At 40.9% G+C, this 18,765-nt stretch overlaps 1 protein-coding gene across 1 annotated transcript in view; it reads right to left on the minus strand.

Annotated features, from left to right (window-relative positions):
- F13A1 (coagulation factor XIII A chain) overlaps window positions 1-18,765 on the minus strand; it is a 190,190-nt gene that overhangs the window by 125,345 nt on the left and 46,080 nt on the right. Inside the window, exon 5 of the mRNA XM_006766094.2 lies at window positions 3,085-3,336. Coding sequence (XP_006766157.1) covers window positions 3,085-3,336 — 252 coding nt within the window. The remainder of the gene's footprint in view (window positions 1-3,084; window positions 3,337-18,765) is intronic.

Below are 18,765 nucleotides of genomic sequence, written 5' to 3' on the forward strand. Positions count from 1 at the left end.
GCTCAACCTTGCTGCTCAGAAATCTGTTTTAACAAGCCCTCCAGGTGATTCTGATGTGCATCAAGTTTCAGAACCAGAGTAAATCTTTCCACCCCTCACCCTCCACATCAAATCACAATTAATTTCTAGTCATTCTGGATGTTTCATGGAATGCTGTTTGGAGGAGCATTATTGGTTTTGAGGCAGATTGGTGTCAGCACTGGGAGAAATAGGATTCCTGGAGGATGAGATGGAATTAAGGTGCATCAAGTTTCAGAACCAGAGTAAATCTTTCCACCCCTCACCCTCCACATCAAATCACAATTAATTTCTAGTCATTCTGGATGTTTCATGGAATGCTGTTTGGAGGAGCATTATTGGTTTTGAGGCAGATTGGTGTCAGCACTGGGAGAAATAGGATTCCTGGAGGATGAGATGGAATTAAGGACAGAAACCCCTAAGGGGTTTGCAGAAATGTTTGGACTTTAACAGGCCAAGGCATTGGGGGTGAGGGGGTCTGCAGTAGTGTCCCTGTGTTCTGGGGAGCAGGGAGGACCCACCTGCCTTGTTTTGGTAGGTAAGAGGCCCACTTCCCACTCCCAACTCATGTTTAAGCCTCTAAAAGACTCTCCTTGCTTCTTGTTCTCCACAGATGACTTTGCTTTACACTTCACTGAGCAAAAGAGAATCACAAAGTGGCAACAACGTCATCCTCCTCCTTGATTCTAGAAACCCATGCTTTCGCCCACCTCCTGCTTTATTCCTGTCACAATGGAGGGTGGACAGCTCCATCTGTCAAGCCCTTCAGATCTCTGTTCCCTGCATCCCTCCCCCTCAAAGATTCCACTCTGGAAGTCAGTGCTTCTCAGCCTTGGCTCTAAGGATTCCCTGCAGAGTTTTGTTAGGACCCCAAGGCCCATGCTGCTCTCCAGACAAGTTACCTCAGGATGTCTGAATGGGAGACTGAGGCATCGGTAATTTTCAAAGCTGCCCAGGTCATTTCAATGTGCATCCAAGGATCTGAGCCGCTACCCTCTCTCTGGGCAGCAAGCCCTTTTTCAGGTTTGTCTCCATCACCATAAAATTATGCCTACTCTCTACTGTTTTAAAAAATTCTCCTTTGATACTCACATCACCATCTTGGTGTCACGGAAAGTCTTCCTGACTGAAATGGAAATGCCTGTTATCTTCACTCCCTCACCTTGCATGACACTGTAGCCCACGCCCACTTCTCTGGCTTCTTTCTCTAATAAAACTATCCTTTTTATTCCCTAATTTCTTGTGTATTTTCCAAATACATGGCTACTGTCTTTCCTTATCATTCAGTTCATCAGCAGCACCCCAAGGAACTGATTGCTGCCTTCCTGAATCAACCAATGTATCTGCCTCGGTGACAGCATGTTCTTCTGATTGCAGCTCTGAAAATGGCAACCCAGTTGGTTAAACCAGATACATAGAGTAATTCTTTTAAAAAAATATATTTTTATGGATTTAATAGAGGAAGAAAGAGGGAGAGAGAGATAGAAACATCAAAGATGAAAGAGAATCATTGATCAGCTGCCTCCTGCATGCCCCACACTGGGGATCGAGCCTACAACCCGGACATGTGTACTGACTGGCAGTCTAAACATGACCTCCGGATTCATAGGTCAATGATAAACCACTGAGCCATGCCAGCTGGGCTACATAGAGTAATTCTTGACTCCACCTTTTCTTCACCTCCCATGTTTAATCCCTCTGCACTTTCTGTTCTAAGTCCAAAGTAATCGCCAATCCATCTTCTCCTCCACTCCAGTGCTACCACTGTGGTTTCTGTTTGGCATCTAAAGTTATCTCTAACTTAATATTTTCAAAATCTTAGTTTGTCTCTGTGCCTCAGTCTTTTCAATCCTGCAAATAACTTCCCATTCACTCAGTTGCAGAATGCCTTCTATCTGGTTAACAAGATGACTATAAGCAGGAGTGCACCTTTGAACAGCCTATGGGCCAGTTAACACGATACCATCAACCTTGAACATCTGTCACATAGATAAGGCTATTTGGTACAAGATAATAGGGTTGGTGGATGGGGAGTATAGAATTAGCTCAGTGCCATCTGCCAACATTTGTGGACAAGATAATTCAAAGAAAAGGTCAGTAGGATCCAGGTTAATAGAAGTAGAAAACACCTCTCACAAACAACAGCCACTCAAAATTAACAATACTGTTGAGTCCTTTTGGAAGCTTTTAGAGAGCACTGCATGTGGGGTGGATGATGTGAGAAGTCTCCCACGCTATGTCAGATTTTACATGTTTCATTACTTATTTCTCAAGATCTAAAAGTGGTTCCTTTCCCATCAGTGCTGCTGCCTATGGAACTAAAATCAGTCCCATGCCAGAGTGGAGGCAGAAGGATAGACATGGGCATGAGGAGGAACTATGGTGCAGGACTGAGTTTTTAAACTGCATTGATAGAGAAATTCTTGGACTTAGTTTCGTTTATTTAAGTAAAACTAGGTTAAGCTGCAGTAGACAGAAAGAAGAATCAAAATAGCAGCAGAGATTAAGTTGTATCCCATTGAAATAAAGTTATATGTCTGCACATCCAGACTTATGGCTTATGAAATTTGCATCCACTATGCATATAAACAAATTTATGGGATCATTAGACCTTAAGGCTGTCTATTCTTGAATTAGTGGAATTAGTTCCACTATGGACAGGATCAACTTTATTGTATTTTTCTGAAGCCAGATTATGGATCTTAATATGTTTGAAAGTCAAGTTTCATAAGCCTATTTTGTTCACAGAAAAATCACAAACACAGAGGTCATGCCATAAAACTATAATTTGACAATTGACTAATTGTTCAACTTTAGGCAATCTTTCATTTTTTCCTGGAATAAATGTATAGCAGCATTAATGTTATGTATACAGGGTTTGTTCTCATATACTTTAAGGACAAATTTCTCATTTTTTTTTTTCTGTCTGTTAATCGTGGTGGGGAGGGGAGTGTATGTAGAAAAGAAACATGTCTTCCACAATAATTCTGCTATAACTTCAAAAAAGAGAAACATGGAAAATATATGAATTGTTTTTAATGATAAAAATAGACGCCTGCCCTTTACCTTCACACCAAGGATTGAAGAGAATGTAGGTGTCGGTTTCTGGGTTCCGGCTGGTGCGGAGTATACCATAGGGGGTCCAGACGGCAACGTACATGCGGAATTTCCCCACAATGCACTCCGGGGAAGACTGGATGGACAGACGGACAGACCTGTCCTCTCTGCTGATGACTTTGGCCCCCCATTTGCCACTCTGCAGCTCAGGAACGACAGGAACTGGGATGTAGGTTCCCTTGTTCTCCTGAGGGTAGCGCCCTATGCGAAGAAAGAACAAGTGTAGTGTTGAGTAGATTTCACAAACCAATTTTGTCCTCATTCTGCCACCTTACAGCAGAAGATGGAAAAAAATTTACTGCATTACATTTGAAATCATAAGAATTGGGTTGAATATAATTTCTGCTCCCAACTACCTACATGATGGTAGTCCATTTTCTTAACTTCTTTGAGGCTAAGATGTGTCATGTCTAGCTAAAAAGCAATAACAATATGTATAGGAATTCTAATTGGTTGATTAATAAGATATAGAAATACTAATCTAGAATGCAAAAACAAAAACGGAGTTTATTATAGAGTAGTGTGAAGTCATCATTCCCTGAAATTCTGCCCTCTAAAAAGGTAGAATTGCTTTTTAAAGGACATAAGGCAAATGTTTTATTTTTATTTCTATTCTGTATGTAATTGTATTATCTGTTATATTACCTATAATAGCATTATATGTATAGGCTGTCATATGCAACCATTTTCATACACAACCAAAACATCTGTTTATTGTCAGTCTCATTAACATCGTAAGCTTGTGTCATAGGCTAGAATTCAGGCTTCTGAGGCAAATTATCTAGTTTCAATCTTGGCTCTGCAATTTCCCTAGCCTTGCAACCTCTGGCAAATTACTTGACCTTTACAAATCCCTCTTTTCTTCTCTTTTTCTTTATCAGCAAATGAGGGTAATAATACTATCTAAGAATAAAATAAAATAATACAAGTAAGATACATAGGACATAATTCCTCATACATAACAACTTTTTAGCTGTTATTTAATAGAAGATTAAACGTTGTTATATTTTACGATGTTTTCAGACTCATCATACTTTACATATAAACTATCTCAGGGTAAATCTTATTTCTCTTTATTACTCCATTTAGGACCAAATTGTTATTTCATATGTTAATCTCATAACTATGTTTTACCAATGGGTTCCTGAAAAATCAGAGTTTCACTTATGTGGAAATTCAACCTCCCAGCATTCTTTAACTCTCTTACTTACAGTTTAATTTACAGCTTAGTTTATAAGGTAATCAAATGCATCAATAATTTAAACTGAGGCAAACTTTTCAGTTATACATATTTCCAAAACATATTCAATATTTGATTTTTCTTTACTTGAAGAAAATACATATCAAACTAAGTGTGTACATCATTTTGATTGTAAACAGAAGAAACTTCAAGAGCAAAACTTATTCACTTTAATTGTTTTAAACAAAAGATGTAGAGGATACTACATTAAAACAAACAAAAATGATGCTTCATGTTGGCATCTGCAATTGCTGAGGTCTTTAAAGTGTGCTTTGGTCCATGTCCTGTTGGGATAGAGCCTTCTGAGGTGGTGGCTGCCTAAGTTACTCTAGTGAGATGCTTAATCTTAATGAAAATAATTTACAGTGTAAGGGAGAAAGATTAGAACCCCAGTGCTTTGCTGTGTGAGGGGTATCTGTTAATCACCACTCAGAATGAATGTTATTGTAAATCTGATAAAGCTTTAAAAATGGTTGTCTGCCAAGAAGTGACAGTGATGGTGTTCTTGGGGCTACAGGTCTCAGCTTCTGAGAAACTGCATGAAATTCTACCTGAAAAAGCTGATTGTTTCAAATGCACTTCCAACCCCGTATTTCCTGGACGTGCTCCTCTCTGTGTACGGTCCACTGGGGGCTGTGTATGCCCCCTCTGGAGGCACTGTTGCCCTCTGTACCCCCATCATTGCTGATGTGCAGGCATCAAAGGCAATCTTGCCAGCTGAATAGGACCATAATTCACTTATTACAGTAGCTCCCAGCAGCTGTTGTCACGAAATACTAGCTTGGATTTAAAATACACAGTATTAAACAGGACACAAGTTTAATACAAACATTCAGAGATAAAGTCTATGCCATGATGACAGACTTAGATGTTCATTTGTTGTTGTTTTTTAAAAAAGGATGAAGGAAATTTTAGAATGAATTACATAAGGACACTCCTTTGGGAATAGCAAAGAACTAGAATATATGTGAATGTGCCGTGTGCCGTGTGCTGTGTGCTATGAACCTCAGCATCACCTTTGTACAGCATCTACTTTTGTTGGGAGCATTGAAATAACTAAGACAATCACTAGTTTCCATTACTACATTTCAAATCATGATTTCAAAGACTCATATTAAATTTGACCTATCAAATTCACATGATACAAAGAAAAGTTGGCTTTGAACCCAGACATGACCTAATTCAAAGACTAGCTTGTTTGAACATTTTTCATTTATACAACAATGTTGCCGACTATGTGGTAGGAGTTATTCTAAGTGCTAGAGACACAGCAGTGAATGACAGACTCCTGCGATCACAGAAAGAGCCAGTCCCCGGGCTGTTTATTATGTGCCCGTTACTGCTTCATTACTTAGGACAAACTGTGTATGTGGGGGGATCAGTATCATTCTAGTTTGATAAAATAGAAAACTAATACATAGGGTTGTTCAAGGCGATGCAGCTAGTAAGTAGTGGAATTGAGATTTGAACCCAGTCAGTATGGCTTGAGAGCCTGCAATGTTAGCCATTGCTCCACAGCAGTTATATGCATAGAGAACGCTTGCAGTTGGTGAGAACTATGTTCAAGTTATCACTTCACAAGTTAGTTATTGGTGATGCTTTGGGCAGATTTCTTAATTGTCTGAGCTTTCATTTTCTTGTCTCTTTGCAGTTCAGTTCTGGAAATGGAAAGAGAAGAAAATTTCAAATATAATGAAGGCCCGACTGGTATGGTTCAGTGGATGGAGCATCGTCCTGCTGACTGAAGGGCCCTGGGCTTGATTCCTGGTCAGGGCACATGCCCAGGTTGCGAGTTCCATCCCCAGCGTGGGGCATGCAAGAGGCAGCCAATCAATGATTCTCTCTCATCATTGATGTTTCTCTCTCTCTCTTCCTCTCTGAAATCAATAAAAATATATTTAAACAATAAAATATAATATAGTGGAAGCTTTATGCCTGGCACGCCATATGGGGTGACTCAGGATATATTTATTGTTTGGTGTTTGAAACCGCTCCTGAAAAGTAAACATAGAAGGAAGAAGAGACCATTTTATCTGCTCTGGTTCTAAATCTGGAGAAAGGTGGGTGTCCCAGGGAAAGGCAGTCACTTTTGTTGAGGGGACTGTTGCGGTCACAGGGAAAGCAGCCTCTGTCCTAAGTGTGGGTGTGGGCTGAGCACTCATCCTCTCTCAGCTGAACCTTCACTTAAAGTGCAAAGAACTGTGGTCATAGTTTGTGACAAGAAGGGCAGCTCAATGAATGGCAGTCATCGCTGCTATCCCCCTTCTCTCTGGCTTTCTGATTTCTCAGCTCCAGGAGTTCCAGGAAGCCAGGATGGGTTTACCAACTTCCAACAAACCTATAGAACCCAAATCTGCTTTCAAGGGCCTGTTTACTCTACTTCCCAAAATCTGGAGCTGACTAATATTTCTGTCAGGAGAACTTTATACAGGACACACACACACACACCACACACACACACACAATGATGTTCATTATTAACCAAAAAGCCTTAATGATTCTAGAATTATCATGAAAGAATCACCTGAGACCTGTATCTCACTCATAATTTCTGACTTCCTTAATCATTTATGGTAACTGTAATCTCCATTTATGCCCCAGAGCAGGTGCTGGCTAAATAGAGTCCAGGGGCCAAAAGTAGCTTGCCACCTATTTGTGTGAATAAAGTTTTATTGGGAGACAGTCCAGCTCATTCATTTGGGTATTATTATGCTACAGCAGCAGAGTTGAGTAGCTGTCACAGAGACCATATGAGCTGCAATGCCTATTTGTATTTAGTATATTTAGTATGTGGCCCTTACAATAAAATTTTGCCCACTTTGCCTTAGAGAATTTACAGTTTACTGGGATGATTTATTATAGACACAGAAGTCTAAGACTCAGAAGAAAATACCATCACCTAGTTTTTCCTTCCAAAGAAAAATTTGTTATTAAACCAACAACAAACATTTGCCCTATTATTAGGTCAACATTTAGTTTCCTTAAAGCCTGTGAGTTAAATTCCTCAGTCTTGTCGCACTATACATAGCTAAAATATTCAAGTTTATTAGTGTAAAAGCTGTCAAGGCCTTTCACATGGAGATGGAAATAAAGTGACAGGAATAAAGTTTTGTTTCCTTGGGTCCCTACAACAACCCTGTGTGGGAATTTTCACAGGTGGGAAACTGAAGCTCCATGAGCTTGTCACATGCAAGACATCATGTAACAGGGAGCGTGCCTGGGACAGAGTTCTCTGCACTGTGAAAGCTGTTCTCCTTCCTCAGCATCATGCTGCTTCCACGAAGGTGAGGGGGAGGGTGCTGGAGGGATTCGAAAGATGAAGGAAGCCAAGAGGAAAAGAAAGTGGGGAAATCTGAAGGAAATGAGGCAAGAGGAGAGTGAGGGGATACACGATGGTGGATGTAGATGTGTACGTCAGAAAAAAGTTTGGATCCAAGGGCTTACTGACTGGTGGCGAGAAAGAAGACCCTGCACAGAGGGTCTCAGGGCTCCTAGGGAGCTGAGCTGGGCAGGTTTCTAGAGTGAGGGCAGTGACTGGAGGGAGAAGGGGGAGCAGCACCGATGACAGGTCAGGCCACGTGGCACTGGACAGGCAGATGGCAGCGAATCAGGAACAGGCGGTGATTACACTCATTCCAAAGGGAGAAAAAAGAATCCACATCTGCAGGCCTTTTCATATTCACTGTATGGGAAAGCTGATTATTGATGTGAGACCTGACATGTCAATAGCACCTCAGGGTATTGTCGCCTGCTCTGTTACACCATGTTTAATTCTGAATGTAATGATTTCAGTGGCAGCACTGGGGAAGGATTTGCCGTGATTGAATTGTGAGCAAGGACACTGTGACAGAGTAGTATTTCATTTCACTAAAGAGCCCTTCTCACCCCCAGGACGTGGCATGTTTAAGAAACCACAATCGGGCTGCACTCCGGAGCACCCATACATCAACATCCACGACTGACTGCCGCCTATCAGCTGTCCGGGACCAGCTTGGGCGAAGCCTGCCGTACTCAGGTGAGCGTGTGCACACGTTTGCCGAGGTGTATATGCCTAGAGAGAGGTTTTGTTTTCCCCAACCCCAAATGGTGTAATTTTTGTGTTTAAAAATCTGGGCAAGAAAAATAGAAGCAGGACATTTAATATCTCCAAAAGATCCTGATTTTATTTTCAATAATATAGACTACTAAACATGAAAAATATAATTACCAATTGCCTTTTTTCATACTTATCTAAAATTGGTGCCATCTTCCCAAGTGATCTAGAAATTAACATACACTTTTAGTTTAAATGCTGGTTTTAATCTGTAAGTTATATTTGAGGCCACAGAAATACTATTTATTTGTAAGGCAAAATTTGGCTGGATCATATGCCTATATTGGAATCCCTTCATGCTTTCTTTAATCGCATTTTTTCTTTTCTCTTCTCTCCTTACACGTAACTGTAGGAATACAGAGAAATGCAACTACTTTAATTCCTTACTCCATCCTCCTGCCTGCACCTCCCCGACCTCCCAACCAAGCCTGGAATCAGGCAAAAGATGGTGAAAATATTTCATTCCTTTAAGATTTTATTCTATACCAACCTTGGCTCAAAGGGCCTGAGCTTTTCCATGGCTTCTTCACATTAGTGTTTCTTCCAAGTTAGTAGGAGAAATCTACCTCCAGCTCAGACTCAGCTCTATGATTTTGGGAAAATCCACTCTCAAACATTCATTTCATACCTGAGAACCCACTGCAGGCAAAGCTGTACATAGGTAGTACCCCACAGAGGAATGTGTTGCATTTCAAAAATTATTATTTTTTATTCATTTGATGGCTTTGCAATATTTTCACATTAAAAACACATCCTATGTGGTGATTAGGTTCCCAGATGGCCACTAATTAACATAGGATGGTCAGTACCAGTGAATATTATTGCTAATGGAATGAATCAGACTTTCCCTCGTTTGTGTCTAGAACCTGGAAGGACGTACTCAACATGGAGAGGTAGGTCCCAGTAGCTGACAAACACACACCTGTCAGTCACTTTCTCCTGATGCTCTGACATGAAGAAGCTCCTACATCAGGGCACCCCGATTTCCCTCATCTCATGGGCATCTCGACTGTAAATCAAGTGGCCATGATCTGTGATCTCCATACTATACTTAGTGATAGCAACACTTCTGGTTGTGCAAGTCTTAATTAATCACCAGAAAACTCCAAACAAAACCGTTTTCCTTTATTTACTTAGACATGTATTTTTCTCATTGAATTGAATTAAAGACATTATCCTGTTTGTCCTTATAGCCCCACAGGATGTCACAATGCCTTACACCGAATGGATGCCAATACATGTCAATGGGACTGAACAGAACCTTTTGCAGATGTCCAGTCCCATTAAACACATCAGAGAGACTTGAGAAAGCCTGAGAGGAGATGCCTGCAGCAAGCCCACCATCACCCCAACCGCCCGTCACACGAAATAAAAAATTCTAGTTCTAGACTTTTTCTTTCAGAGGGTGTTTTCCATTCAGATATAAATACATTTAAGCTGAACTCTGACTCCACCTAACTGCAGACTTTCTTTAATAGTGAATTCTTCTAAACGGATTGTCTCCAAGGAACTCATGAATATGTCATGTCTCCAGCTGGTAAGGTAAATTTCATGATGTTCATTCATTTTTCCATTTGATTCATTTGTTTTTTTCCCAAGACACACCATTCATGTTCAAAGTAATCAATCTATTTCCAAATGGGCCCTGGAAGGATTTCTGTGACAGCGTGATGCATTGGGCAGAGCTGGAAGCATGAGGCAGTGCCTTGTGAAGGGAAACAAGCTTGTTCCAACAGCCCCAGGATGGAATGCGGATGCAGAGATGAGGATGGAAGAAGTCCCTGAATAGTTTTTCGAAACATCAGGTTACTAACTACAAAGACCAACAACAACACCAAAAAAAGAAACAATCAAAAAGGCACAGAAATCTCAGATGATAGCAATAAAGAGGAGAGAAACAAAAATGGTTAAGCAAGTAATTTAGTAAGGACCCCCAGGAACCTTCCCTTTCTATTTCACCCCCTTTTTTGTATAGGTGTAGATGTATAGACATAGATACATGGATACATGGGTAAACATAAATGATGTTTCCTAAAGGAAGAAAGCTGTCTGGTGCTCTTATTCTGTGGCTCCAGCAAACTGGGGAAGGAAAAGGAAGCTTCTTGAGGAAGGAACTGAGTGTTAAATTCTTATATCCAGTGGCTTGCATGATGCTTGGAACATAGTAGGTGTTTAATAAATAGTTGGTAAATTAAAGGTAGATACTTTTTAAGGTGTCTTGTCTACCATGATTTTATTTCACTTTTCTTTCAATCCTATCTCATTCTTTTCTTTTGCATGTATCTGTCCAATTTTTTCAACACCATTTATTGAAGAGATTGTCTTGACTCCATTGTATGTTCTTGCCTCCTTTGTCAAATATTAACTGAGCATAATGGCTTGTGTCGATTTCTGGGTTTTCTGGTTTGTTTTTTTTTGTTTGTTTGTTTTTTTTTGTTAATCCTCACCTGAGGATATTTTTCCACTGATTCTTAGAGAGAGTGGAAGGGAGGGGGAGGGACACAGAGAGAGAAACATCGATGTGAAAGAGACACATCGATTGGTTGCCTCCCACACATGCCCCAACTAGGGCTGGGGATTGAGCCTACAACTGAGATATGTGCCCTTGACTGAAATGGGACCAAGAACCCTTCAGCCCATGGGCCAATGCTCTATCCACTAAGCCAAATTGGTGAGGGCTACCTTGTTCTCTTAAAACCTTTTGGAGTAGGATATAATTTTGTGGAATATATATGAAACCAGCACTGTGCTAGACTCTTCGAATGATTCAGAAAAAATAATAAGGTGACTGCCTGATGCTGACCATCCTCATGAAAAGCACATGCCTTCGATGGCCAACCAAGGCCATAATCTGGATATGAAGAGATGAGACCCTGGCTCAGGTGGCTGCCAGCAACAGAGAGAGGAAGGAAAGGACAGCAGATAAAACCTTCAACAGCACTGAGATAAGAGTTTCTTCATCTGTGAAATAAAACTATAGCGCTCCTCTGACAAATTTGACTCACATTTGAAATGTGCCCACAGTATGTCAGGCTGTAGCTGGGATTATTGGCCTGAGGAGCAAGGTTTGGTGGGGGCTTTGGAAACATAAATTGTCACAACTGGTGGGTGTAGTAGAAACCCAGAAACTGCCTACAAAAGTCTGAAAGACCCCTCAGAGAATGTGGCTTTGAAATATGATCTTAAAGGTGGACAAGGTGGGGAGGAGCCTTCCTCACAGAGGGAATAATGCAAGCCTGGAGCCCAAGGGAGCCAGAAGACTCTCAGGACACCTGTGGCAAGAGAAGCAGCTGACTTGGACAGGAAAGCCCCAGGGACCTTTGATGCCGGGCAGAGGTGTTTAGGCTGCATCCCAGGAGGGGCTGGAAATGGGACAGGAGCCACTGAGATGCTCTAAGTGGCCTATGAGATGTGCACTTACTTCAGAAGATCACTGGCTGCAGGATGGAGAGTGATCAGGAGGGGGCAAGAGCAGAGCCAGGAAACCAGTCAGAGGCTACTGAAGTTTTCAGGCCAGACATGACAGTGCCTCCAGAGGGATAATGATTGGCTCTGGCAGGTGGTAAGTGGAGACGTACAGAGTAGAAGCAGGGAGCTGGGTCAGAAATGAGATGCTGGCTCTGAGTGAGAGGGGCTGAGCCAAAGATAACCTCAGGTTTGGTTCACTCTTCACCAAAGAGGTTGTGAGTGCCGATTAGTTGCCAGGCACTGTTTTAGATGTCGGGCATACAAGCAATCTCTTCTAACCGTAGGGGTCATGACTAAGCTCATCCAAAGCCTGGATGAGCATGCTGTTTTGAAGAGTTTGCTCCAAAAATTAGGGACTGGTGTGGTTAACCGCTATGCGGAATTACTCATGAAGCTGGTGTTCTGGAAATTCCCTTAACCACATGTGTATGTAACCTCATTTGAGAGAAGACAGAATATCTTTAGTCTTTAAGAAAAAAAAATAATTAATGTAACATCTCAACTATTTAGACAAACTTGGTTATAAGCATAACACTATACTGTGAATTTGTTTATAGTACTGATCCAATTCCCAGGGAAAAGGAAGAGCAGGAGCTAGAGAATTTTATTTTGAGTTCCAGATTGTACACTGCGGACTAGTAACTACTGTCTGTGTTTATCTACTGTGCCAACTGGCTGCCTAGTTGCTCTCTGACCCAATACCCACACCTTCCAGAACCTTCTTTTTGGTTCCACAAGAAGCCCTATTCCCAGGCTCCTTTACCCTCCGCTTTTACTTAGTTTAGCCAGTGAGAGGCTTTGGAGACAGAGTGGGGGAGACACCAAGGTGAGTCCCCTTCTCTCTCCTTCCTGAGAACCCGTCTCCTCGGTGCTCCCCTGCTGTGGCTCCAGCTCTTAGCTGGCTTCTGGGTTTTGGTGGGACCTCCTCCTCCATGTGCCTCCCCTTCCAGGTGTGGTGGCAGTTTTTTCTATTACTAATTCCTGGGTTGCTTCACTGTGTCACCTGTCTGACTTCTTAGTTGATCTCTCACCAGCATAAGCAATTCCTTTGAATAAACCAACTTCTGTTGATTATAAAACTAGGGGAATTTTTATTTTATTGTCTGGACCCTGCAATGTGTCAGATATTGTACTAACACTCTATATTGGCTTTAAAAGTTTTATCTATTTTATATCTGGGGACACTGGGACTCAAAGAACTTAGTAATTGGCTCCAAGTTACATAGTTCTCAAGTTGCCGAACAATGATTTGAACCCAAGACTGTTCGGGCCAGCAGTCATGATTAGGGAAGCTAATGAAGCACTCAGTCTATTTTCCATTTGTAAAGTGGCAATTATAAAAGGTAAGAATTAAATAATAATATATTTGAAGGCCATGCCATGAACTGAACAAATTATTATTACTGTCATTTTTATATGGTATCTGTGGTCACAACAGCAAAGAAAACTTACTACACCTATTTTATTTTTACCTCTGAGCATGACCACATGAGTAGTAAAGAAGGGGGCTGGGTTTTGTGCTACAGGCAATTATTAAGCACCAAACCCTAATCGAAGATGGCTGCAGAGCTGCAGCCTGTGTGCTGATGTTCCCAGCCAGGGATCAGATTTACTTCTCAACTACAGAGCAATCAACTTGAAAAACCAATTGAAGAGTAGCTGATCAGAGATATTGTATGTAAGGAGCACTGAAGAATCCACATGGAGATTGGTAAGAGGAGTGTAGTCAAGGAAAGGAAGAGCCCCCCTCAAGCAGGTACGATGGCTAAGAGGCTGGAGGATATCATGGCTGTAAACCTCCCTCACTCTGGGAGTGTAGGGTCTCAATCCCTTGCAGGGATCCCAAACCCTGAACAGCAGAGACTGGAAGCAGAGCCCGCGTAGCGTCGTAGCATCGGGCAGAGGGAACCAGGGGGATTCTGTCTGTCTGAGAGACTTGAATCACACCTTCCCAGTGAAGGAGCACTCCTGTTGTTCCCAGTCCCAGCTTAATAAATTCGCTCTGGGCTCTGACTGCTGGAGAGGCTGCACTGCCATGTTTGGGCCCAGGGGAATGGTCTGCAGGCACACCTAGTAGTGACCTTGAGGGACCCTCTACTTTCTTGAAAGGCAACGGGCAGAGCCCTAGTTAGTGACTAAACTGTTTGGCTCCAGAAAAGGAGAAAGGTCTGTCCCACCTGGAGCACAAGGTTGGAACCCCTCCCCGTACCTGTGGAGCTGCCCAGGCTGCCCCAGCCGGCTTGGTCGGTGGCATGGGGCAGTGACACAGGTCTGGGATTTTGGGCTAACCTAAAGAGTTTGGAGCCCAAGTGGAGCAGAAAATGTTGGTCCCCACTTTTCTGAGACCAGCTGAGGAGAGGGATCAGAGTCCTGTAAGGGGCTGATTTTCTACCCTCCCCTGCTTGGTTTGGTGGCAGGAGAGCACTGGTACCACTCAGAGCTGGGATTTTTGGATTCCGTCCTCCAGAAGGCTTCTGTCGGGGAGACAGATGGCCAAGTGCTGAACTCTGTGGCTGTACCATACGAAGGTTGTTCCAAGCTTCCTGTGAGTTCAGCCAGGCAGCGTCTGGAAGGAGAAGTAGAGCCAGTCCCCACCCCCTGCAGGCTGTGAATACCATCCCCAACAGGAGACTGTTTGTTTAAGCTCTGTAAAGTCCTGAATACCCCCACTGGGTGCAGTTTTGTGCCAGATTAGAGAGGAACTCAGACCCAGACATTCGAAGTATGAGACCCTCAGAGGCTTTTGTCTGGAACCAGGAGGAAGTGCTTACCCCTCCTGCGGGTTGGGCAGGCAACATTCTGAATCAGAGACTCTTTTGATCTATCCCCTTGAGCCCAGGGCTAGCCCAGGGCTGGGGAACCTGCTCCTGCAGAGGAGACTGCAGGCTGTACCCAACCTGAACCTGCAGCAAGTGCCCTTAAGAAGTAGAGTTACAGTCTGTGGTAGACTGAGGTGTTTGGCTTTGAAGCAGAGACTAATTTCCCCTAATTGAGCGCCTGACTGTGTAATCTCTAAGGAGGGGGCCCACTAGCCAGAGCTAGGCTAGACTGAGTTCATCCTAAAGACTCTTTGGAAGGCTCAGGAGGAAGACTCAGGGTTAGGTGGGATAGTTTATAGGTGGATGCAGACCTCAGGGTGCCGCAGTCCAACCACATATCGGCCCCCAGCTCTAAGCTAAAAGAAGCCTATAGATATTATTTGTAACTGGCCTTGGGCTGCCTGTGCATAGTTACCACTCTGTTCACTGTTTGTGTCTATGTCTGCTAAACTTGTGTGTTCATGGGAGGGGCTAGGGTTGAGCATCAACTCATGAACCCAGAGGTCACAAGATTGAGTCCCAGTCAGGGCATATGCCCAGGTTGCAAGCTCAATCCCTAGTAGGGGGCATGCAGGAGACAGCCTATCTATGTTTTTCTCTCATCAATGTTTCTAGCTCTCTATCCCTCTCCCTTCCTTTTTCTCTAAAATCAATAAAAAAAATTAAAAACAAATAGGAGAATAGTTTAAGGACAATATGAAATATAACAATATCTGCATCACAGGGGTACCAGAAAGAGAAGAAATCAAGCAAGGTGTAGAGACCCTGTTTGAAGAAATTACAGATAACTTCCCTAGCCCTGGTGAAGGAGAAAGTCACACAAGTTCAAGAAGCACAGAGAGTCCTAAACAAGATGAACCTAAGACACATAATAATAAAAAAATAGTCAAGATTAAAGACAAATAAATAATCTTAAAGGCAGCAAGAGAAAAATAGTCACTTACTTAAAAGGGAATTCCCATAAGGCTGTCACCTAATTTCTCAATAGAAACACTTCAGGCCAGAAGGGAATGGCATGAAGTATTCAAAGTAATGAAAAGCAAGAACCTGCAACCAAGACTGCTCTATCCAGCAAGGCTATCATTTAAAATCTAAGGCAAAATAAAGTACTTCCAAGATAAAAGAAGAATAAAGGAGTTTATTAAGACCAAAGCATCATTGCAATAATTGCTAAAGCAACTGCTATAAAAATAAGAATAAAGAGAGAGAGAGAGACAGATAGAGACATAGAGAAAGGAACATAGGCATAAAGAAAATACATGGCAATAATAAAGACCTATCAATAATAAACTTACATGTAAATGGATTAAATGCTCCAATCAAAAGATATAGATAGATGAATGGATAAGAAAATATGACAAATATATATGCTGTCTACAAGAGATCCATCTCAGAACAAAAGACTCACACAGGATGAAAGTGAAGGGATAAAAAAAAATTTCCATGCAAATGGAAACAAAACAAAAGTGGAGGTAGCAATACTTATATCTGACAAAGTAGACTTCAAAACAATGGCCATAACAGAAGGCATAGAAGGTCACTACATAATTCTAAAGGGATCATTCCAACAAGAGGATATACCATGTTTAACATATATGCCCCCAATATAGGAGAACCTAAATATATAAAAATCTCTTGGTGGACATTATGAGAGAGAGCGACAGCAATGTAGTCATAGTAGGGGATTTTAACACCCCACTGTCATCAATGAATAGCTTTTCAAGACAAAAAATCAACAAGGAAACAACACCTTTAACAACACACTAGATCAGATGATTTAATTGGTATTTATAGAACATTTCTTCCCAAAACTGCAGAATACACATTCTTCTTAAGTGCACATGAAACATTATAACAGATAGACCACAAATTAGAACACAAAATAAGACTCAACAAACTGAAGAAAATTAAAATTATATTAAGCATTTTCTCAGGTCACAATGTCATAAAACTAGAAATCAACCATGATAAAAAAGCTCAAAGATGTTTAAACATATGAAGGATAATAAGATATTATTAGACAATTAATATGTATGAGATCAAGGAAGAAATAAAAAATTACCTGGAGGAGACAAATAAAAAGGAACACACAACAACCCAAGATCTATGGGGCACAGTGAAAGCAGACTTGAGAAAGAAGTTCATGGCATTACAGGCCTACTTAAAAACAACAAGAAAAATCTCTAATAAACTACCTCACCCTATAACTAAAAAAATAGAAACAAAACAAAACAAAACAAAAAAACCAAGAAAAACCCAGAGTAAGTAAAAGGAAGAAAATAATCAAGATCAGAGTGGAAATAAATAACATAAAAAACTATATAAAAGAAAATCAATAAAACCAAGAGCTGGTTCTTTGAAAGGATAAACAAAATTGATAAACCTCTAGTGAGGTGGAAGAGGCTCCCATAACTGCTGCTGTGCTCACCAGCCATGAGCCTGGCTTGTAGCTGAGCTTCACTCCCCTTGTGGGAGCACACTGACCATGAGGAGGCAGCTCCTGCATTGAGCATCTGCCCCCTGGTGCTCAGTACACATCATAGCAAGCGGTTGAGTGGTCTTAGCATACATTAGCATATTACGCTTTGATTGGTTGAATGGCTGACCAGATGAATGGACAATTAGCATATTAGGCTTTTTTTTATATAGGATGGATATATATATCCAATAAAAAGAAGTACAGGCTAATATTCCTGATGAATATAGATGCTAAAATCCTCAACATAATATTAGCAAATAGGATCCACCAATACACTGAAAAAATTCATACATCATGACCAAGTGGGATTTATTCCAGGGATGCAAGAATGGTTCAATATTTGAAAATCAATAAACATGATATACCACATAAGCAAAATGAAGGATAAAAATCATATAATCATATTAATAGAATCAGAAAAAGCATTTGACAAAATCCAGCATGCATTTATAATAAAAACTCTCAGCAAAGTGGGTATAGTGGGATCATACCTTAACATTATAAGGCCATATATGACAAACCTACAGCCAACATCATACTCAATGGGCAAAACTTAAAAGCATTTCCCTTAAGATCAGATATAAGATGGCTTTCCTCTTTCACCACTCTTATTAAACATAGTACTGGGAGTTCTAGCCAAAGTGAGCAGACAAGAAGAATAAATAAAGACATCAAAATTGGAAAGGAGGATATAAAACTCATTATTCACAGATGACATGATATTGTACATAGAAAATCCTAAAGACTCCACCTAAAAACTACTAGATCTAATAAATGAATTCAGCAAAGTTGCAGTATACAAAATCAATATCCAGAATTTGATGGCATTCTTATACACTAATAATGAACTCTCAGAAAGAGAAACTAAAACTACAACCTCATTTACTCTTGCAACAACAAAAATATAAGCAACCTAGGAATACATTTTATTCAAGGAGGTAAAAGACCTATACACATAAAACTATAGGACATTGAAGAAATAAATTAAGGAAAATACAGTTAAGTGGAAGCACATACCATGTTCATGGATTAGAAGAATCAACATAATTAAAATGTCCATACTACCCATAGCAAGCTATAGATTCAACACAATTTCTATTAAAATACCAATGCGTCTTTCAGAGATCTAGAAAAAAATATTTCAAAAATTTATATGGAACAACAAAAAAAACACCAATCCCTGGTAAGTTGCAGTAATGAGAAAGAAGAGCAAGTTGGAGGGATCACAATACCAGATACCAAACTATACTACAGTGCAATTATAATCAAAACTGGCATAACGACAGGCATATAGACCAATGGAATGGAACAGAGAGCCCAGAAATCAATCCATGATTTTATGGTCAATTAATATTTGACAAAGGAGACAATAGCATACAATGGAGTAAGGACAGGTTCATGCCAAAAGAATGAAGCTAGACCACAAACTTACACCCTATACAAGAAGAAATTCAAAATGGATAAAAGTTAGATGATTTACTACCAATTTTTTCTTGTTTTTTGAGATAGGCCTGTAGAGCTATAAACTTCC

This window comes from Myotis davidii, unplaced genomic scaffold (assembly GCF_000327345.1).
Source record: "Myotis davidii unplaced genomic scaffold, ASM32734v1 scaffold80, whole genome shotgun sequence".
Classification (NCBI taxonomy): Eukaryota; Metazoa; Chordata; class Mammalia; order Chiroptera; family Vespertilionidae; genus Myotis; species Myotis davidii.